This window comes from Primulina tabacum, chromosome 17 (genome assembly GCF_025594145.1).
Source record: "Primulina tabacum isolate GXHZ01 chromosome 17, ASM2559414v2, whole genome shotgun sequence".
Lineage (NCBI taxonomy): Eukaryota > Viridiplantae > Streptophyta > Magnoliopsida > Lamiales > Gesneriaceae > Primulina > Primulina tabacum.
The window spans coordinates 23,967,987-23,992,146 of NC_134566.1; the positions used below are offsets into that span (position 1 = coordinate 23,967,987).

The following is a 24,160-nucleotide window of genomic DNA, read 5'->3' on the forward strand; positions in this document are numbered from 1 at the left end:
GCTAGGTTTGATGGGGTATTTATAGGGGAGGATGGTGGGTCTAAACTTGGTACTTAAATCATACCAAAATTTGCTCCAAATCTCTCAATATTGACTCAAATCCTCCTTGCCGATTTTCGAAAATATTGTGGCCAAGTGAGGGAAGTTATTCCTTAATCCATTGCCCTCCATTATTTAGAAAATATCATGCCAAATTTCCATGTATTTTGTCCCTCCATCTACCCTTATTTCTTACCGAAAATCGAAAATATGATTGCCTAAAATCCCAAAATATTTGACTCCAATTACCTTGACATTGCTGATGATATATCTTCCTGATTCGTGAGATTTAGATCCTTGATTTTTATGAATATCCATGAATTTCTTTATCTTATTTCCTTGCATCTTGTATGTTATACCAATTTGTAATATTTCCTACCCCAAAATTCGAAATTTGCTTGCAAGGTGTAGATTTAATTGGCTTGGCAATAAAGATTTTAACATTCCTATCTTATTCTAATACAATAAAAAGAATCTTATGCTAATAAAATTTTCCTTCCAAATATTAGCTACATTATTGCAAGATTTTCGGTTCTCACATCCCTCCCTCCTTATGAGAAGTTTTGTCCTCGAAACTGGAGTTGGCTTGTTCTCCAAATAGGTAGGGATATTCCTTTCGTATCTTCTCTTCAACTTCCCAAGTTGCTTCTCGCTCTGTGTGATTGGACCACTGCAATTTGACGTAGGGAATGGTACGTCGTCTAAGAACTTGTTCTTTGGTGTCCACGATTCTGATAGAGACTTCTTCGTATTTCAGTCCTTCTCCTAAGTTTCCTTCGATCAAGAGTGGTTCTACCTCCAACACGTGACTCGGGTCTAGAATGTACCTTCTCAGTTGGGACACGTGGAACACGTTGTTGATCCTTGGCATGTTTGGTGGTAGTGCTAGTCTGCATGCTAGCGTGCCCACTTTTTCCAAGATCTGGAAAGGTTCAACATATCGAGGGTTCAGTTTTCCTGCCTTACTGAATCGGACAATACCTCTCATAGGCGATACTTTCACATAAGCCTTCTCGCCCACGTTGAACTCTACAGGCCTTCTTTTCAGATCTGCCCAACTCTTTTGTCGGTCTTGAGCTGCTTTGAGAATTTCCCGAACGATCTTAACCTTGTCCACGGTCATCTGTACTAGCTCGGGTCCCACTACAGCTTTCTCTCCCACTTCATCCCAATAAAGTGGTGATCGACATTTTTTTCCATAAAGGGCTTCGTATGGAGCCATTCCAATGCTGCTATGATAGCTGTTGTTATAAGCAAACTCAATTAAGGGTAAATGAGTGCTCCAGTTGCTACTGAATTCAAGGGCGCATGCTCACAGCATATCTTCTAAGGTTTGTATGGTTCTTTTCGTTTGCCCATCGGTTTGAGGATGATAGGCCGTACTTAGGGTCATTTTTGTTCCCATGGCCTCTTGAAAGCTCTTCCAGAAGCGCAAGACAAACCTCGGATCTCTATCGGATAGGATGCTCACTGGCACTCCATGCAGCCTCACAATGTTGTCCATGTATAGTGAAGCCAGCTTGTCGAGATTGTAATTCATGCGGACAGGTAGGAAGTGTGCAGTCTTTGTGAGTCTGTCCACGATCACCCATATACCGTCGTGGCTTTGCCTAGACCTTGGCAATCCTAACAAAAAAATCCATGGAAATATGCTCCCATTTCCACTCGGGAATTTCCAGAGGTTGCAGTAATCCTCCAGGTCGCTGGTGTTCTTCTTTGACCTGCTGACATACCTGACATCTGGAGACGAATTCAGCTACATCTTTTTTCATGCCATTCCACCAGAAATTATTCTTGAGATCCTTGTTAATTTTCGTACTGCCTGGATGGACTGAGAATTTTGACTTGTGCGCCTCTGCCATTATCTCTTGGCGAAGGTTATCGCTGTCGGGCACACACACTCTTCCTTTCATCCATAAGATTCCCTTGTCATCAATCTGACTTGATCCTTAATTTTAAGCAATACCGAGTCTCTATCTTGATTTAACTTGACGGTCTCCTGCAGACATGGCTGAGCCGAGAGGGAAGCTAGAGTCACCTTGCCTGGGTCCTTCCGACTTAGCGCATCAGCCACTTTGTTTGCTTTACCCGGATGGTAGCTTATGGTCAAGTCATAGTCCTTTAGAAGTTCGATCCATCGCCGTTGCCTCATATTAAGTTCCTTTTGGGTGAACAGGTACTTGAGGCTCTGATAGTCTATGAAGATTTCACATTTAGCACCATAGAGGTAATGCCTCCAAATCTTTAAGGCGAAGACAACTGCTGCCAGTTCCATATCATGAGTAGGATAGTTCTGCTTGTGCGGTTTGAACTGCCTTGATGCATAGGCGATCACCCTTCCTTCTTGCATTAGTACGCATCCTAGACCGTCCTTAGAGGCGTCACTGTAAATAGTGAAATCTTTATTCTCTGCGGGCAGGATCAACACTGGCGTGGATGCGGGTTTCTCTTTCAGTGTCTGGAAACTCTTCTCACAATCCTCATTCCAGATGAATTTAGAATTTTTCTGTGTGAGTTTCGTCAGTGACACGGCTATCGAGGAGAACCCTTCGACAAACTTCCGGTAGTAGCCTGCCAATCCAAGAAAGCTTCTGATGTCGGTGGCGTTCTTCAGTTTTGGCCATTCTGTAATTGCCTCTACTTTCCTTGGATCCACTGACACTCCTTCTTTTGATATCACGTGTCCTAGAAATGACGCATTCCTTAGCCAGAATTCTCACTTGCTAAACTTGGCATAGAGCTTATTCTCTCTTAAAGTTTGCAGAGCAAGGTGAAGGTTCTCTTCGTGGATCGTCTCATAAGAGGAATAGACGAGGATGTCGTCGATGAATACCACTATGAACTGATCCAAGAATGGCTTGAATACTCTGTTCGTCAGGTCCATGAATGCTGCCGGTGCGTTTGTCAGCCCAAAAGGCATCACTGTGAATTCATAATGCCCATATCTGGTTCGATAGGCTGTTTTGGGGATATCTTCAGCCCTGACCTTCAACTGATGGTAACATGTCCTCAGATCCAGTTTAGAAAAGACGGCGGCTCCTTTAAGCTGATCAAGCAAATCGTCTATCCGAGGTAGAGGGTACCTGTTCTTGAGGGTGATCTTGTTCAATTCTTTGTAGTCGATGCACAATCTCATACTCCCGTCTTTCTTCTTTACGAGGAGTATTGGAGCTCCCCATGGGGACACACTCGGTCGAATTTGCTTTTTATCTAGCAATTCTTGGAGTTGTTCTTTTAAATCCTTGAGTTCGGCTGGTGCCATTTTGTAAGGTGCCTTCAGATTGGTGCAGCACCAGGAACCAGATTGATCTCGAACTCCATTTCGCGGTTCGGGACCGTCCCCGAGAGTTCTTCTGGAAAAACATCTGGGAACTCTCTCACTATCGGGATGTCCTCCAATTTCAGCTCGACTTCTTCTTTCATTTCACTGACCATTGCTAGGTAGATGTCTTCTCCAGATTTCATGGCCCTCCAAGCTTGAGATGCGGAAAGCAGTGATTTCCGTTCCTTGGATTTACCGTGAAACACGACTCCCTCCTGATTCGGAGTTATGAGTTTGATTTTCTTCCCTTTACAATCTACTTGTAACGCCCCGAAAATTTAAAGGTCCACGCGAACCACATGCAAGCAATTATTAAATTTTACTGTATTTTAATTAAATGTTTTAATTGCATGAATTAATTATGTTGTGCATATTTGCATGTTTAAAATATATTTTCCTACATGGTTGCATTAAAATGGTATTTTTAAGGAATGTTCAAGTGACGATCGAGGAACGGGGACCGAGGGCTGTAAATGTAAAATGTTTTAATTAAATAATTATTTTAATTATTTAAAATAAGGTTGATGGTTTTTCATATTTTTGAAAATAATGGGTTTCGAGGTGATTTTATACGCTGGGGCGTAATTTTTATCGGTGTTGGATTTTTAACAAAAAATCGAACGTTTTGGCGACCCGGCTAATAAATTCACAAATTTTATTAAACAAAATTATTTTTAATATTTTAATTTAAGCACTAATGGGCTTAATGGGCTTAATTATCATAGTTAAAGGGCCTAAGGCCTAATTAGTGGATTTTTATGTATTTAATATGTAAAACCTCACCCCAAAACCCTCACAAAATCGGCCACACACTTTCAAGCACACCAAAACTCTCCCAAGCAAGAAAAACACACGGCACACACTATATTTTTGAAGGAAAAATTCGGTGGAAGCTTAGGGAGAGTAAAGCCGCGGTTCTCGTCCGTTCTTCGCGATCGTCAACAGGTTTTTCGTGCGTTAATTACGCAAAGGCACGCCATAAATCTCCTTTTACTCATCCATCATACCATAATATTTATTTAGTTGTGTTTTACACGAAAAATAAGGGAACCTTAGTTATATTTTCGTTTTTGCATCAAAAAGAGTTTTTAAATCATGTATGTTGATCCAAAATTTATGTTTAACATGATCCTAAGGGGCTTCCATGATTAGGTAAGGTTTAAGGGTGGTTTTTACATGTTTTTTTGAGTCCTAGATCACACAAAAACCTGTGCACACGTACAACAGAAAGTTGGAACCAAAGTTGCATGATTTTAAAGACCAAAGTTTGGTTTATGGGGGGAACCACCGCATGGCTTGGCTTTGGCTCGACCAGAGCTGGGCTAGGACGTGGTTGGGTCAGGAGAGGAGTCCTAGCCACGCTAGGACTCGAGTTAGATGGCTAGGAAAGAGTCCATGAGCACAAGGACTCTACCCCAAGCTACCCGAGAAGAGAGCAACAGCGTGGGGGCTTCGTGGCTGGGGTCAGGGGTCCGGGCTGGGTTGGTTAGAGTCCTCAGAGGGTTCATAAGGGGCTGGGCTTGGTGTTGGATCAAGGGCGAAGGTCCTGGTTGGTGGCGCGAAGAGTCCTAGAGTGAGAAGCTTCTCGACCGCGACACTCACCTGGTTGCAGAAAGCTTCGGCGTGGCTTAGGGCTAGGTCCTAGGTGGTCTCTCAGGGTCCTAGAGTGATGAGCAGGGTTCGGGCCAAGGGCTGTGCGGCTGGGTCGCTGCTGGCTTGAGAAAAAGATGGAACCGTGAGAGAGCATGGAAGTTACGCGCGTGACTTGTTCTAATCCAGGAGGCTTGAGCGTGGGTTCCAGGGCTTGGGTTGGTCTGGGTATGGCCTGGGCGTGGTCCAGGGAAGGTTAGGGTCATGAGGGGTCAAGTGGTTAAGGGGGGGGGGGGGGGGGGTCCTAGTCTAGATAGGAGTCCTAAAGTCCCTTGGATACACATGCACAACACGTACAGAACATGGATCATGTTCCAGAAAGTTTCGAGCGGGCCAGGGCCGGGGTTTTTGGGCTGGGCTTGGTTAGGAGGGTCCCTAGGTGGGTTGTCTAAGTTTTGGCTCAAGATGGCTCGGGCGTGGCTCGGGTAAATTAGGAGATGGCTCGGTGTGTTCGATAAGGTGTCAAAAACGAAAATAATAAAGCTAAAATCGAATCCAAGCGTCCACGGGGGTGGCTCATGACTTGGAAGGGTAGAATAAATCATAAAAATGCTATGTTTAAAAATTTGGGATCAAAATAACGAGTTTTGGATTTATTCGGAATTTAATCGCCGCACGAAACGCTAATTAACGAGTTAATTGAAAAGTCTAGTTTTAAGCTTTATAAAATTATGAAAAATTATATTTAAGCTTAAATAATTATTAAAAGTCTAAGTTTGTAATTTGGGATTTTTATATTAAGGTTTGGTTTAATTCGGGATTAAAACGCGTTAATACGTCTTATTTAAAGATTAAATTAAAAGTCCTCGATTTAAGCTAAATAAAAATATGGAAAAAATTCATGTAGGCTTAAATAATTATTTGGGACATGTTAGAGTCATGAAATCAAGATAAAAGTCGAAAACGTAAAATGTCGAGTTTAGGGGTAAAACGGTCATTTTACACCTAGAAATTAGTAAACGTCATGGCAGTGCCCCGAATGCTGTTTTATGTGCTAATATGATTATTTTCTATAATTATGGATGTTTATGGAATTTTTTTTATGTTAAAATGATATTTTAAATGTTTAAGGAATTTTATATGTTTATGATTTAATATGTAAAAATGTTATTTTACATGTTTTGAGGGTAAAATGTCATTTTAAATGTTTATGAAATGTTCATGATTAAATTATAATTTTTAAATGTCTAAGGGATTTTTATGATTTAAGGAAGACATTTAAAAGACATGTTGCATGCTTGGTTTCGAAAACAAAATGTTATGTTATGCATGATTTTTATAAAGTGATGTGAATGAAAAATGTTGAAGGAAGTGAAGTGATTGTGACTAATTCGTTGATAATGGCGACGTCGTGAGGGTTATGGTCCCAGTGGGAGCCCGACGATCGTGGTTCGATTATTACGAATATGAGGTTATGAGGTTTGAGGTAAGAATGGGAATATCGTGAGGGGAGAAGGCCCAAGAGGGAGCTCATTTATGGGAAAAGGCCCCAGAGGGTGCCCCGACGATCGTATTTCTATTCGATCATGTTAGGCCAAGGCTCAGTTTACCGGTGAGAGTGTCGCTGATGTCCCCGCCGCCCAGTACTGTGGTTTTATGTAGATGGATCCATCGTCATGTCATGTCATGTCATGTCAGAAAAGTCACAATTAACGATCTGAATTCAACAAAGAAAAAAAAGGAAATGTTCATGATTATGTTTAAGGTTTTATGTCATGTCATGTTGAGGAAAAGGAAATTCATGTTTGCATGTTATGAAAATGTTTATGTTTAAGTTTTATGCATCATGAAAATGTTTACGAAAATGTTTATGTTTATGCATCTTCATGAAAACTATATTTTAAGTATAAATATTTTTCACCGTTATATGTTGACTGTATTACGTATTACTCGTTATAAAGATTATGGTGTGTTGAGTCTTTAGACTCACTAGGTGTGATGGATGCAGGTTATCATGATAATGCTAATGGAGGTCTTGATGGTTGATCCGACTGGACTGAAGGTGCACATGACCCGAGGACCGACGCTAGTTTCCGCATATATGTTATGATTTATGTTAAAAGATTTTATGACTTTTATCATGAGTACGAGTGGTTTTTGAGAGGTTATAGTATGAGCTATACTTTTCAAATGTCATTTTTAGATTTAGAAAAATGTTAGTTGGTTGTTTATTTTAAAAAGGGCAAAATATATGAAAATATTTTAATGTGTGACTGGAGATGGCCGAATTATTTAGGAAAAAAAAATTCTAGTACTTTTAAAGCAATAAAAAGGGCAGGACATTTCAGTTGGTATCAGAGCAATGGTTCTGCAAAGGGTTGTGCCACCATCAGCACTGGGAAGATCAGTCGTCAAGCATCAAATTTGTAAGTTTACATGCTTTATATGATTTTATGATGTTACCTGCATAAGTACATGAATTATATGATTACGTCACATGTTTAATAGTTTTATGATAATATATGATTTATATGCTTTAGAATTTTTATATGTGTTAAGATATGAAATAAGAAATTATTTGATTTCAACGCATGTTGGCTTCGTGGTGGAATTGGACTATCTTGATATTTTGGTTTTAGTGTTGACGTTCTATTTTTGGGCTATAAGTTAATCGTAAATTTTATGAAAGTTTTGGGACACGTAGATTTTCTAAAGAAAATATTTATGATTCATGGTTACTAGTCGAATTAATTTTTGGGGATTAGACATAAGGAATAATTATTCGAGGATTACAACGACTTTGGGAATAAGAAAATATATAAATTGGGATTTTAAGTTGATGAAAAGTAAGATTGAATAGAGGAATTGATTTTTGGGAAAATAAGTTAAAATTATTGAAATTATATTATGGGAAACCTGTAGAAGAAAATTAAGAATGCCAAGAACTTATGGTTTATCGTAGGATTTTCAAAATTAAGGATCAATTAGGATAATTTTTGAGGAAATTAAGAATTGATTTTGTAATTATTACGGAATTTGGGAACTAGTTTAGCAATAAGCGATAATTGAATGGTTTAAATGAGAAGAATTTCGAGGATTTAGACTTTTTAAGAATATTTGGAAACTTGGGATATCTCAGATATGGTGTTATAAGGAATGTTAATCAAGGGTTTTTAAGGATGAATCGATATTAGGCTTGAAAAATTTAAGCGTTAGCGGATGTGTTTGGGATTTTAAGATTAAAATTTGTTAAGTTGATGAATATTTTGGGTATAAAATAAGAAAAATAATATACGATAAGGATGGTCATCCGTCTTTTAATATTGGGAATTGTAAGAAAAGTTGTGATTCGAGGTTATATTAGTAACAACATAAGTCATTATGGGTCTTTTAAGTTGCGAATTGCAAAATAAGGATTTAGAGGTAAAATTAATTGGGATCAAGGAGACGTAAGGACATTCTAGAACTTAAATTTTATCAGAGTAGCGCAGCAGAAGCGTGGATTTGTGGGATATTAGAACTAAGTCAAAACTTTGGGTTATTAAGGATAAGCGAATTTCGAGGACGAAATTCAATTTAAGGGGGGGAGATTGTAACGCCCCGAAAATTTAAAGGTCCACGCAAACCACATGCAAGCAATTATTAAATTTTACTGTATTTTAATTAAATATTTTAATTGCATGAATTAATTATGTTGTGCATGTTTAAAATATATTTTCCTACATGGTTGCATTAAAATGGTATTTTTAAGGAATGTTCAAGTGACGATCGAGGAACGGGGACCGAGGGCTGTAAATGTAAAATATTTTAATTAAATAATTATTTTAATTATTTAAAATAAGGTTGATGGTTTTTCATATTTTTGAAAATAATGGGTTTCGAAGTGATTTTATACGCTGGGGCGTAATTTTTATCGGTGTTGGATTTTTAACAAAAACTCGAACGTTTTGGCGACCCAGCTAATAAATTCACAAATTTTATTAAACAAAATTATTTTTAATATTTTAATTTAAGCACTAATGGGCTTAATGGGCTTAATTATCATAGTTAAAGGGCCTAAGGCCTAATTAGTGGATTTTTATGTATTTAATATGTAAAACCTCACCCCAAAACCCTCACAAAATCGGCCACACACTTTCAAGCACACCAAAACTCTCCCAAGCAAGAAAAACACACGGCACACACTATATATTTGAAGGAAAAATTCGGTGGAAGCTTAGGGAGAGTAAACCCGCGGTTCTCGTCCGTTCTTCGCGATCGTCAACAGGTTTTTCGTGCGTTAATTACGCAAAGGCACGCCATAAATCTCCTTTTACTCATCCATCATACCATAATATTTATTTAATTGTGTTTTACACGAAAAATAAGGGAACCTTAGTTATATTTTCGTTTTTGCATCAAAAAGAGTTTTTAAATCATGTATGTTAATCCAAAATTTATGTTTAACATGATCCTAAGGGGCTGCCATGATTAGGTAAGGTTTAAGGGTGGTTTCTACATGTTTTTTTGAGTCCTAGATCACACAAAAACTTGTGCACACGTACAACAGAAAGTTGGAACCAAAGTTGCATGATTTTAAAGACCAAAGTTTGGTTTATGGGGGGAACCACCTTATGGCTTGGCTTTGGCTCGACCAAAGCTGGGCTAGGATGTGGTTGGGTCAGGAGAGGAGTCCTAGCCACGCTAGGACTCGAGTTAGATGGCTAGGAAAGAGTCCATGAGCACAAGGACTCTTCCCCAAGCTACCCGAGAAGAGAGCAACAGCGTGGGGGCTTCGTGGCTGGGGTCAGGGGTCCGGGCTGGGTCGGTTAGAGTCCTCAGAGGGTTCATAAGGGTCTGGGCTCGGTGTTGGATCAAGGGCGAGGGTCCTGGTTGGTGGCGCAAAGAGTCCTAGAGTGAGAAGCTTCTCGGCCGCGACACTCACCTGGTTGCAAAAAGCTTCGGCGTGGCTTAGGGCTAGGTCCTAGGTGGTCTGTCAGGGTCCTAGAGTGATGGGCAGGGTTCGGGCCAAGGGCTGTGCGGCTGGGTCGCTGCTGGCGTGAGAAAAAGATGGAACCGTGAGAGAGCATGGAAGTTACGCGCGTGACTTGTTCTAATCCAAGAGGCTTGAGCGTGGGTTCCAGAGCTTGGGTTGGTCTGGGTATGTCCTGGGCGTGGTCCAGGGAAGGTTAGGGTCATGAGGGGTCAAGTGGTTAAGGGGGGGGGTCCTAGTCTAGATAGGAGTCCTAAAGTCCCTAGGATACACATGCACAACACGTACAGAACATGGGTCATGTTCCAGAAAGTTTAGAGCGGGCCAGGGCCGGGGTTTTTGGGCTGGGCTTGGTTAGGAGGGTCCCTAGGTGGGTTGGCTAAGTTTTGGCTCAAGATGGCTCGGGCGTGGCTCGGGTAAATTAGGAGATGGCTCGGTGTGTTCGATAAGGTGTCAAAAACGAAAATAATAAAGCTAAAATCGAATCCAAGCGTCCACGGGGGTGTCTCATGACTTGGAAGGGTAGAATAAATCATTAAAATGCTATGTTTAAAAATTTGGGATCAAAATAACGAGTTTTGGATTTATTCGGAATTTAATCGCCGCACGAAACGCTAATTAACGAGTTAATTTAAAAGTCTAGTTTTAGGCTTTATAAAATTATGAAAAATTATATTTAAGCTTAAATAATTATTAAAAGTCTAATTTTGTAATTTGGGAATTTTATATTAAGATTTGGTTTAATTCGGGATTAAAACGCGTTAATACGTCTTATTTAAATATTAAATTAAAAGTCCTCGATTTAAGCTAAATAAAAATATGGAAAAAATTCATGTAGGCTTAAATAATTATTTGGGACATGTTAGAGTCATGAAATCAAGATAAAAGTCGAAAACGTAAAATGTCGAGTATAGGGGTAAAACGGTCATTTTACACCAAGAAATTAGTAAACGTCATGGCAGTGCCCCGAATGCTGTTTTATGTGCTAATATGATTATTTTCTATAAATATGGATGTTTATGGAATTTTTTTTATGTTAAAATGATATTTTAAATGTTTAAGGAATTTTATATGTTTATGATTTAATATGTAAAAATGTTATTTTACATGTTTTGAGGGTAAAATGTCATTTTAAATGTTTATGAAATGTTCATGATTAAATTATGATTTTTAAATGTCTAAGGGATTTTTATGATTTAAGGAAGACATTTAAAAGACATGTTGCATGCTTAGTTTCGAAAACAAAATGTTATGTTATACATGATTTTTATAAAGTGATGTGAATGAAAAATGTTGAAGGAATTGAAGTGATTGTGACTAATTCGTTGATAATGGCGATGGCGTGAGGGTTATGGTCCCAGTGGGAGCTTGACGATCGTGGTTCCATTATTACGAATATGATGTTATGAGGTTTGAGGCAAGAATGAGAATATCGTGAGGGGAGAAGGCCCAAGAGGGAGCCCATTTATGGGAAAAGGCCCAGAGGGAGCCCCGACGATCGTATTTCTATTCGATCATGTTAGGCCAAGGCTCAGTTGACCGGTGAGAGTGTCGCTGATGTTCCCGCCGCCCAGTATTGTGGTTTTATGTAGATGGATCCATCGTCATGTCAGAAAAGGCACAATTAACGATCTGAATTCAACAAAGAAAAAAAAGGAAATGTTCATGATTATGTTTAAGGTTTTATGTCATGTCATGTTGAGGAAAAGGAAATTCATGTTTGCATGTTATGAAAATGTTTATGTTTAAGTTTTATGCATCATGAAAATGTTTACGAAAATGTTTATGTTTATGCATCTTCATGAAAACTATATTTTAAGTATAAATATTTTTCACCGTTATATGTTGACTGTATTACGTATTACTCGTTATAAAGATTATGGTGTGTTGAGTCTTTAGACTCACTAGGTGTGATGGATGCAGGTTATCATGATAATGCTAATGGAGGTCTTGATGGTTGATCCGACTGGACTGAAGGTGCACATGACCCGAGGACCGACGCTAGTTTCCGCATATATGTTATGATTTATGTTAAAAGATTTTATGACTTTTATCATGAGTACGAGTGGTTTTTGAGAGGTTATAGTATGGGCTATACTTTTCAAATGTCATTTTTCGATTTAGAAAAATGTTAGTTGGTTGTTTATTTTAAAAAGGGCAAAATATTTTATGAAAATATTTTAATGTGTGACTGGAGATGACCGAATTATTTAGGAAAAAAAAATAAAATTTCTAGTACTTTTAAAGCAATAAAAAGGGCAGGACGTTTCACTACTATTGCATTGTTCTTGGCTAACCAATCCATCCCAAAGATGATGTCGAAATCGACCATGATCAACTGTATCAAGTCGGTGCTAAAAGTCTGATTATTGATACTAATCTTACAATCTCTGTAAATTTCGTGCGTTTCAATGGCCCTACTTGTAGGTGTGGCTATTCGGAAGGGCTCATTTAGTTTATCGGGCTTACATCCTAACTTCTTAGCAAATCTCTTAGACATAAAAGAATGTGTAGCACCGCAGTCAAATAACACATAAGCAGGCACTTGCTGAATAAATATGGTATCTGACACGACATCGTTCGCGTCGTCTGCCTTCTCTTGCATTATGGCAAACACCCTGGCATTTGGTTTGTTCTCCCGTGGCTTATTGGCGTTCACCCTTGAGTTTGACCCATCTCCTTTACCCGGTCCCGTTGTTCTGTTGGTGGCGTCTGGACATTCTTGCATATGGTGTCCTGGTTTTCCGCATTGAAAGCAGACACCGCTCGCTCTACAACACTCTCCTAGGTGTCGAAAATGGCACGTTGGACAAGGCTTAATAGCTTGGTAGTTTGTGGCAAGTGAAGGCCCTTTTGATGGTCCACCAGACTGGTTAGGCCTCTTGAAAGTATGACCGTTACGTGGGGATTGACTACTCATAGGCCTTTTGTTCTTAAATCCCTTCTCCCTGCGCTGGATATCAGTTTCAGCTCGGATAGCTGCGCCCATCAGGTTGGAAAAATTTGTCGGTTGGTAGACGGCTAGGGCGGATTGGATCCTGCTGTTCAACCACTTCTTAAAGTGGTGCAATTTCAAAACTTTATCCACCATGATTGCTGGAGCATATGATCCAAGGGCATTGAAGTGGGAGGTGTACTCCACAACTGACATGTCTGGAGCTTGACTGAAATTTTCAAACTCACTCAGTTTCTGCAGTCTAACCTCGGCTAGATAGTACTGTTTCAGGAAAGCTTCTTTAAAACGTTGCCACGTGATTGGCCCTATAGCTGTCATGGCTGGCGAGATTGCTTCCCACCACTTGCCTACTTTATCCTCTAGGAAAGGCAATATCACGTCCACTTTCAGTGCCTCGGGGACTTCCAACAGTCGCAGCTGAGTCTCCATGCTTTTCAGCCAGCTTTGGCTAACTTCAGGGTCGGCAGCTCCACTGAAAGTTGGATACCTGTTCTTGCGCAGTGATTCACAATGGAACTTAACTCCATGCTGTGTTGGAGGTGGTGGTGGTTGATTGGCGTTAGGGTTCACTAACCCTTGCAGTGTTATCGCCACGATCGTGGCTATGGCCATCAGGTCTGCTTGGTTAAGACTAAACCCAGGTGGCGGTCCATTATCACCTACAATTTTTAAACGTTTCTAAGAATATGTGGAGCATAACGACATGATTGAGTAAATAAGTTATGCTGGAATAACTGAGATAAGTAAATAAATATAACTTTATTAAATTTGAATATCGAGGAACAACTGAATGGAAACAAATAGTACTGAATGAAAGCAAATCGTGCTGAATAACATAGCAATAAAGATAAAATAACTCCTAGTAATAAAACAAGGTCACTAAGACAGCCTAGTCATCTATCTCTCCGTCGCCAACTGCTGCTATGGGCTCATCTATCTCTATCGGTTCCTCCTCTTCCAGTTCCTCCTCTGGCTCTTCCTCTTGCAGTATCTCCACCATATGGGTGAGCTGGGCGTTCTCTTCCATGAGCTGCGGCACCTGTGCCTTAAGTTCATGTATCTCCGCATCAGGCACGTCCATCTCATCATTCCAATGCTGCTGATACTGCAGATGGTATTGTTTCTTCTGCTTGATTTGGTCCTTCAGTGCTTCAACTTGCTGAGTCAGACGTTGGTTCACATACGCAAGGCTGTTCATGGTCTCACCTGAATTTTCCAGTCTCCTCTTACCTTTGGCATTCTGCTGTTTCTCTTCCTCCAGCTCCTTGCGATAACGCTCCGTATCCTCTCGTAGCTTCCCATGTTGATACTTGCACTGCTCTATGACATCTCTTAGGTCCATGTTATCACCTCTAACTAGCTCACCCTGATAGATAGACTGGTTAAGGCGAACACAAATCTCCTATTTCTCAGCGGATAAAGTCTCAACTTCCCTCTTCCTCTCACTCAGTCTGGCTCTATGTCGCTGAATCTGACGGGACTGATAGTGAAGGGCAAACTCCTTCAAACGAATGGTAGCTTGGGCACGGGTGTGGGGTCGCATGGGAGTAGATGGAGCCATTTCCTGAAATCAAAAAATGGAAATGCTCAGAATCGGAAAGAGAATATATAACAAGGGACAATATGCAATATATATGAAATTTTCGAAAATTACATAAATATATTTTGTTTCCAAAAATGGAAAGTTTGGAATTTAGACATATGGGTTCGAAGCATATGTCGAGAGGATTCCAGAACAATTGACGAAATCGAATTCGGAATTCCTATGAGAAGTTATAGGGTCTACGAATATTTCCTAAAACGGCAAAAACGACGTTTCGGAGGCTTAAACGAAGGAATTTTGCGATTTCGACCCCTACCTCACGACGAAGGCGTGAAAATCGCTCGTTGGGCCGTTTCGGAGGGGATGGCATCGGCCTTACTCTAAAATCCCACCGAAATTTTTTTTTTGTAAAAATTTTTCTCATTTTTTCCAATCGGATTATACACCTGGCGGCTCTGATACCACTTAAATGTCACGCCCCGAGACTCGGGATGGACACCAGCGTTGTTTAACAATCACACAATCGAAACAACAATCCTTTGTAGCACAGTGTAAACCGAAACCAGTTTATAAATCATAATTCAAATGAAATAACGATTGTCTTTACAATAACAAAATCTCAAAAACGAAAGAGTTAATGCGGAAACGTAAAACTAAATTAGAAGTTCAACTTAATCTAAAATCTTGAAGTCTCGGATTCACCAGCCCCAAAACTGCTCCGATTCCTCCACCTCGATTCCCTCCTCGAATTTCTCTAGGACAGGTTGTAAGGGGTTGAATATTTTGGGAAATACTCAGCAAGTAGGGAATATCGAACACAGCATAAAAATTTTACAACATTTTCAAAAATAACATATAAATACAGCATGCTTTTCATAATCGTAACATCATATCATAACATAACGACACTGCGATTTTTCACCTTTAACAGTTTACTGACGTCAGTCCCTATGTTTTAATCCTCTAAGGGGGCGAGGCCATAAAACGGTTCTATCCCACCGTTAAGGGCCATATGTTGGAATTCCACCCATTTTCAGGGAGTCCTCACAGTGCCAAACATAACGTACCAAAATTTCATAAGATCGTATAGATGGGAGACGGTGCTCGACCGAACTTTAAAAAACGAAACATGCAAAACCGAAAATTTCATATGCATAAAATCGAGATTTTTTATTTTACAAACAAGCCCACTTACAGTGTATGAATGCTAAAAAAACGTAGGTGTTTGGCTTCGGGAATTGAGTTGCTCCTCGTTTCAGCTCGGACAGTACTTCGGCTTCGATTTTTAGGCTAACTTTAGGACGATATTTGGTGATAGGATCGATTAACGTATCAAGAGTGTTTAGAAGGGGGGGTTGAATAAACACTCACAATTAAAACTGATCTTTTCGAATTTTGAGTTCAGTTTGGTGAAAAACTGATTCTCGGAATCTTGTTGGTCAATGACAATCAGTTAAACTAAAGTAGTTGCGGAAATTAACTGACTGAAAGATAGAATACAAAATAAAATACACAAGGATTGTTTCTGGATGTTCGTAGATTTCAATTACTCCTACGTCACCCCTTCTATCTCAAGGATAGGATTTCCACTAAAAGACTTTGATCAAATACAAGATTTGTACTGACCCACTTCAGTTTGGACTTATCACTGCCAAAAGCTGAAACTCTTAGTATTAAAAAATATTCTCAATGCGTAACTGATCTTAGCACTATCGAATTTAACGATTATTACAAAGTGCTAGTGAGCTCAAATTGTAGCATTGACTACTATGAATAAATCAAGTAAGAGTGAACTAAGATTTTGGCAGAATAATAGCAAGCTTTGAATGGAATGATCTTCTTTTTTACTTCAGCTGTTCTTCTGTCATATTTATATGCTTCCCTTCAAAAGGTAACTTGAGATATATTTGAATATTTGTATCCGTTAATTGCCACTTCATTATTGTTAGCTTCATTTATTGTAATGCGGCGTCTTAACTGCTTTAGCCGAAATGCATTGTTCTAAGTTGTATTGATTGAAGTGCGGCATTTCATATTCAGTTGCAGTCTTCTATGTCTCTTTGTCGGTTGAGTGTTCTTTTCCGAAACATTTTCAGTTGAAGGATGCTTAGCTTAAAAGCATACGGCTGAATGTATCAACTAATCAGTTTTATTTATTAGATCAGCTGATTTCACTTATTAAGTCCAGTTTCTGAATATAATCGCGCGTATTTGTCGGTTGAATGTTCTTTTCCGTGACATGTTCAGTTGAAGGATGCTTAGCTTAAAAGCATACGGCTGAATGTATCAACTGATCGGTTTCCAACTGTTCAGTTTTCTTTATTAGATCAGCTGATTTCAGTTGTTAAGTCCAGTTGCTGAATAAAATCTCGCGTATCAGTTGGTTGATCAGTTTGTCAAACTCCAGAATTTAGAGTCTGGTTTTCAACAATTTCCCCCTTTATGGTATTTGACAAAACTTAGCAAATAATAATAATTGAAAACTAAACTTTATGTGGATAAAATAAGATCTGAATTTCTTGAACTGATAGAGGTCTTGATTCAATAACAGCTGAATCTAATAATCTGATTAACTGCTTTTTAACAAGATGGTTTCTTCTGCTGTTTCTCAAGATGCTCTTTGATTTCTTCCCCCTTTTTGTCAAACAAATCCATCTTCTCAGATAATCTTCGAACGTTAGTGGAAAGAATTTTGACATCTGATGTGGGGACCCGGACACTAATCATCTTCTTAATCATCTTTGGGATTTAATTATCAATTAAGATAAACAGGGTCTAAAAATTTTTGTTTTTAAAATATAAGTGCGGAACATAATGGAATTTAACTAATATACATCTCAGTATAAAAGTACAATAATGTACAATAGTTATTCAAACTAGTCTAAGGTTCACTACTAAATTTCAAGTATTAAACCAAGTCTACAATAAGTCCGGAATCACCACTCTAAACTCGTCTTCTCTCATCATCTTCTTGACCCCGATCATGTCCCACCTGTTGTCATGCACACATACAAAACAAGACAACAGCCGGATACTCCGGTGAGAATAAATCCCAGTATAAATAATGTATACATGCAGTTAACTGAATTAACATAAAAGCATGAATTATATCTTATCACATGTAGCATAATCAAACAACATATATCAATACCAGTCTGTAAATAAAACATGAATTGTAATCTACGAAACATAAATCAATACGGATCTGTAAATCAAGTTCTAGTCTCGATATCTAAGACTCGACTCATCTCTCATTCTAATCTAGGGATCCCGGTTTAATTTAGACTTTGGTATGCTGTATCGAATGTCTACAATAGACGTCGATCTACATCTAAGCTCATCGATACATCGAAAGTCTAGAGTCTACGCGGTTCTGACAAAGACTCGGCGGTTCTACCCTAGCTAGGCTTATCTGCCCTAGACTCAAACTCTGGCTCTGCTATAATTCAATAGACTAAACATATCAATCTGATAATCTGCAAATATCAATGCAATAAAGTAAAGTATGTGATTTTGGGAAACTCAAGTCAAACCTAACTCGAGTTGTGCAATCCCGAATCAACATTTATTTATACCTTTATCTTTTCGGTCCGACGAAGACGAAGTATTGAAGTCAACTCTGTCCATATCCAATCTGATAATGACAAGTAACATAAATACCATATCAGTATATAACTCAATTCAAGACCCGTTCTGATCAATACTCAAATCGGTATATAATCTGATCCATATCTGAAAAAGGTACAATCTAATTCATATCAATGATATCACGATACAATCGAAATCATTACTGAATCTGATCAATCTCAATCTACTGATGTTTCGACAGCATAACAATACAGTCACGATAACCCCGTTTATCTCAACATCACAGATTTAACACCAGAATTCAGAACCAGTATCAGTACAATTCAAAATCTGAATAATAACACAACTCTGATATAGAATTTCAACTAAATCAACTTTGAAATTCATAACAATTTCATAAACAGTCTATTCTTTAATCTGACTTCGATTCTATGATGTCTAACATGTCAAGAATATCATATATGAATTCCATTCAATTCTGGCAATATCATAATTTCAAATCGTATCTAAACGTAACAAAACTTACGTCCAGTTGTAGCCTGCGTTGATAGAAACTCGGTACTGAAGTCGGATTCAAAAACAGACGGGCGGATCTCGTAAAAATCGAAATTCTAAGATTTGGAACCCTTTTTCCCTTTCCTCGCTTCTCTCTCGATTTCCTTCTGAAAATTAACGTTTGTATGTATATATATATATACACGTCGCTCATACAAACCAAGTGGCAATCTCACGTTTTGCATGCCACGCGCATATGCGCGCCCAAAATCCGCGCATATGCGCCGGAAGCACTGTCCGGCTCCTGGACTACTCGCGCATATGCGCGCACTGACATCGCGCATATGCGCGAGACCTTATGTCTCCGCATATATCCTGCACATCGCCTCGCGCATATGCGCGACTCATCTCCGCGCATATGCGCGAGACTCTCTGGAGTTACTCACATAGGCTTCGCAACTACTGGCGCATATTTTTCATCTCAAGCACAGTTCGGGTAAGAGACTCCATGTTTGCTTGAATGGCTTTCAGTTTTACTGAATCAAATTCAATTGAAGAATCCAATTTGACAGTATGAGACAATTGTGTGGATTGAATTTTCTTGATTTCAGTAATCATCTGCTGCATATTGTTCTGCATATTCTGGATTTCTTCAAGGACAAGATCCATTTCTGTGGATTGAAGAGGAGGTGACTGATCAGATGTTCTTGGTTCATGTGAGACTTGATCAAAGACCACCATGGTCCTATCAGATAGTATCGTTTCAGAAACAGTCTGTGCTGGAACATCTGTTTCAGTTACTGCTACTTGGACTGGAGGAGATGAGGATTGATGTTGATCAATAATTGGGCTTTCCTGCTGAATAGGATCTTTAGTGAGAGGGTCATGAACTGATACATCTATTTGATAGTCCTCTGATATTCGTGCTGGTTCATCAGTTGGAAGTTTTTCAGAAGAAATCAACAGTGCCTCCATATTTTCAGCAATCTGTTGATTTGGTGATTGAGTAGGCACCACTGTTTGCTCCTTTAGTTCAGAAACAGCAGGCTGAACTGGTGCTTCTGTTGAGATAGGAACTTCTTGAGTGATTTGATCAGTTGAGTGATCAACTTCTTCGGAAATGAGTTCACTAATAATAGATTCTGTCACCACTGCTTGAATAATTTCATCAATGTTGGCAAAATTCAACTCGGCTTCAGAGTACAGCTGATGTTCCACAGCAGATGATTGTGGCACATCCTGAATTGTTTCTTCAGTTGTAACAATAGTTTGTTCTGAGGATGGCTCTTTCTGCTGAGAGGAGGGTTCTTCTTCTTCTTCTTCAGAGGCTTCCTCAGGAATAACTAACTCCTGATCCATTTCCCAAAATCTGATTTCCCTTTGTAGGCCACTAAGATCTGAGTCCAGCTGGATGAACACAGCTCTATCATGATATGCAGTTGGACCTATGGGATTGTAGTTGGATTTCAGCTTTTCAACCATTCTAGTCAGCTTTTTGGCTCGAATTTGATCAAAGAAATATTTTTGCCTCTCCAATGCATGGGCAATAGTAGCAGCTTTGACTATATTCAACACAATCGCTTCAAGTTTAATAAAATTTTTCAGTTGGAATTTGTGCTTCACCTCTTTGGCAAAAATCTCAGTCCTAAAACTCTTCCAACTATCAAAAGATTTTAGTTTCGATGTGGCAAATGCATTAACCTGTTCCCAAACCAGGTCAATGTGAGTTTGAATAGCATTAGATGGTCTTGGCTCTTCAACTAGCGTGTCATTTCCTTTTTCAATAGTGAGAATGTGAGGAATATCCAAACCAGAGTGAGTGTTGTCCACTTGTTCCCTCAATATAACGCCTTTAGATCTGGCCGGAGGCAAAATGGTAGGGCGATTTACATGAGTCAAGGGAGCTCTTACTTTAGCGGGTGCCTTTTCTTCAGTAACTGAATCATCAGATGGAACAACCTGCAAAGGGATAGCCTGAATAGGCTGTTGGGCAGGTGATTGAGTCAATCTCTCAGTTGGAATGAATTTCACCGGTGTTATTGGTTTAGTTCTTTCCGTCCTCGGTCTCTTGACAAGCTTAGGAGAAGGAGTTTTCTCCGAATCTGATTCACTGATAATCAGTTTTCGTTTTGCAGTCTTCAGTTGGGCCAAAGTTTTGGCCTTCTTGACTGGTGTTGGAGCAGGTTGTTGCGTCCCAACCTCCTGTTTGGTTTTCAAAAAATGTTTGGGAGAAATGTCCATTTTAGTCTTTGGCGGCAAGTTGTTCTTGGCAGTGAATACCTTGAACTTTGATGATTTTCCAGCATTGTCAGCTACCAATCCCTTTAGTTTCAGAAGATAACTGATTGGAATAGCAAAGCCTCTTGATTGTTTGGTAGATTGAAGCATATTCTTCAAAATATTGAAAATAATATTCCTCCAGTTAGCTTTCTTCTCTCCCATGATGATGGTCATCACTTGGAATTTTTCAACAGTAAGGGCAGCATAAGAGCCTGCCTTAGCCAATATGCCCTTCGCCACAATGTCGGCTAATAATTGAATTTCTGATTTCAGATCTTTCTTTGGATCGAAAACTTTGATTTTCCGCCCATCAGCAGACAGTAAAGATTGCATTTCCTCAATGTCAGATGTTTTGACTTCAGAGAAGCTGACGTACCCATCAGTTGGAAAAGAGAAAATTTCTCCGAAGCCCTCTTCAGATAGGATCAACAGCTGATCATTGACAGTTACAGAGATACTTCCATTAGTAGTGACAAACCCCTTCAGATAGAATTCAATTACTTCCTTGGGGTATATCTCCTGCGAAGATTGTCCCAAAAACATCCTGAGACCAGCAGATTCAATCTTCAGAAAGACGTTCTTAATTTCAGCTTCTTGAACTGATAAAACTAAGTCAAAATCAATGGCCATAGCGTTCAACACGTGAGCTGGAATTTGATTCGCCATTTCGAAAGATAAAACGATCTAAAATTTGTAAAAGATAAGCTCTGGAATTAGTATGCTTGTAGGAACTGATTGTATTCGTAAGAAATAAAACTGAATTGAAGCGGGCATAGTACATTTGTACGTGACTGTTCAAATTCGGGACACGTGTCATTCCGTGAAAAAAATTGAATAAAAATATGTGTACGTGTGCTGTAAGCGTGTGTGCAAAAAAGTGAGCGGTTTAAAATAGGCCACGTTATGAAACTGCAGTCACGTCAGTTGATTTGGAATATAATATGATTAATAAGTTAACTTATGTGAGAAAATTAGTGAAATTCTCAACTGAACGATCAGTTGTAAGACTGTGTCCTTTCAGTTGAGAGTTTACTAACATTTTTCTTCTCAGTTAACCTCTTAAAAACTGATATTCCCCCTTAATCGGTGCATAGAATAATTAAAGTGACGATATAAAATAAATTTAAAGGTCAGAAAGATTATCGTTTGCTGAAACGTTGACGGCCCTTCAGCTTCCATGATTTTCGTCTATGTCAATTAAACCAAGAATATTGCGAAAGTAAGAAAAATTAATCTCGGGTAATGGATTGGTGAAGATGTCAGCTGCTTTTTGCTCAGTTGAAATATACTCCAGTCTAATGTCCTTCTTCAAAGCATGATCTCTAATGAAGTGGTGCCTGACATCTATATGCTTGGTCCTTGAGTGAAGAACTGGATTATAGGTGATGGAAATTGTGCTCGTATTGTCACAAAATATGGGCGGTTCATTTGTAATTACTCCATAATCTCTCAGTTGTTGCTGGATCCAAATCAGTTGTGCACAACAACTACCATCAGTAAGGTATTCTGCTTCAGTTGTTGAGGTAGCTATGGATGTCTGCTTTTTGCTGAACCAAGAGATCAGTCTGTCTCCTAGAAACTGACAAGATCCACTCGTACTTTTACGATCAAGCTTACATCCTGCATAATCTGCACCGGAATATCAAACTAAATTGAAAGTAGAGTCTTTAGAATACCATAACCCAACATTTTGTGTACCTTTAAGATATTTCAAAATTCTTTTAGCAGCTGAGAAATGTGATTGCTTAGGATTTGCTTGAAATCTAGCACACATACAGACAGCAAATACAATATCAGGACGACTGGCAGTTAGGTACAACAATGAACCTATTAAACCTCAATATAATGTCGCCTCAACTGATATTCCCCCTTGATCAGTGTCCAATTTTATTGATGAGCTCATGGGAGTATTTGCAACTGAACATGATTCCATGCCAAATTTCTTCAGCGGCTCCTTTGTATATTTAGTTTGACTGATTAATATACCAGTCTCCAGTTGCTTCACTTGCAGTCCAAGAAAGAATGTCAGTTCACCCATCATACTCATTTCAAACTTATCATGCATTTGCTTAGCAAACTTTTCGCATAATTTGGGATTAGTTGACCCGAATATGATATCATCAACATAAATTTGAACTAATAAAATGTGATCATTCTTGGCAAATTTGAACAAGGTCTTATCAACTGATCCAACAGAAAAATCATGATCAGTTAGAAATTTTGAAAGAGTTTCGTACCAAGCTCTGGGAGCTTGTTTAAGACCATATAAGGCTTTGTTCAAATGGAGGTTGTTCAACATATACTTCCTCTTGCAACTAGCCATTTAGGAATGCACTTTTTACATCCATTTGGTAGACTTTGAAGTTCTTGAATGAAGCATAGGCAAGGAATATTCTGATTGCCTCCAGTCTTGCAACTGGTGCATATGTTTCATCGTAATCAATTCCTTCCTCTTGCCTATATCCTTGTGCTACGAGTCATGCTTTATTGCGCACAACTGAACCATCCTCGTTCAGTTTATTTCTGTATACCTATTTTGTACCTATAATAGTTTTTGAAATTGGTCTTGGAACTAACTTCCAGACATTGTTATAAGTGAACTGATTTAGCTCTTCTTGCATTGCATTTACCCAGTTAGGATCAGCAAGAGCTTCATCAGTTTTCTTCGGTTCTAGTTGTGAAACAAAAGCTGAATAGATAAATAAATTTAGCATTTGATTGCGAGTTCTTACTGGATCAGATGGATTTCATATTACCAGTTCAGGTGGATGTGATTTTCTCCATATGTACTCAGTATTTGTTGTATCAGCAATTTCTTCAGTTGGTAACTGAACACAGATTTCAGTCTCAGTTGGTGCTTCGTCAACTGGTATTTGAATGTTATCATTATGCTCTATCAACTGATCATCAGCAACGACTTCCTGCACATCTGATTGGTCCAGTACTTCTGATTCAGGTGTTTGAAGTATGTTTTGATTGCCATGATTTTCATTTTTGTCATCATCTTCCAAACTGATATCTGTAAATCGATCAACTAGCTCAACTTAATCAGTTGGCTTATCGGTTAGTTCAGTTTCATCGAAATCAACATGAGCAGATTCTTCAAAATTTAGGGTTTTCTTGTTGAAGACTCTATAAGCTATACTAACTGATGAGTATCCAAGAAATATTCCTTCTGCAGATTTAGCATCAAACACTTTTAAATAATTTTTACCATTATCAAGAATAAAACATCTGCAGCCGAATATTTTGAAATAAGTAATTATACTTTTTCTTCCATGCCAGATCTCATATGGTGTTTTCATATGATTTTTATTAATCATTGATCTGTTCTGAGTGTAACACGCAGTGTTTACTGCCTCTGCCCAAAATCTT

General features: G+C 38.9%; 1 protein-coding gene across 1 annotated transcript; it reads right to left on the reverse strand.

Moving 5' to 3' along the window:
- Positions 1–574: 574 nt before the first annotated feature.
- On the reverse strand, positions 575–1,162 carry LOC142530593 (uncharacterized). Its single transcript, XM_075636417.1, has one exon. It carries the CDS (start codon positions 1,160–1,162, stop codon positions 575–577), a length of 588 nt encoding a protein of 195 aa, XP_075492532.1.
- Positions 1,163–24,160: the final 22,998 nt, after the last annotated feature.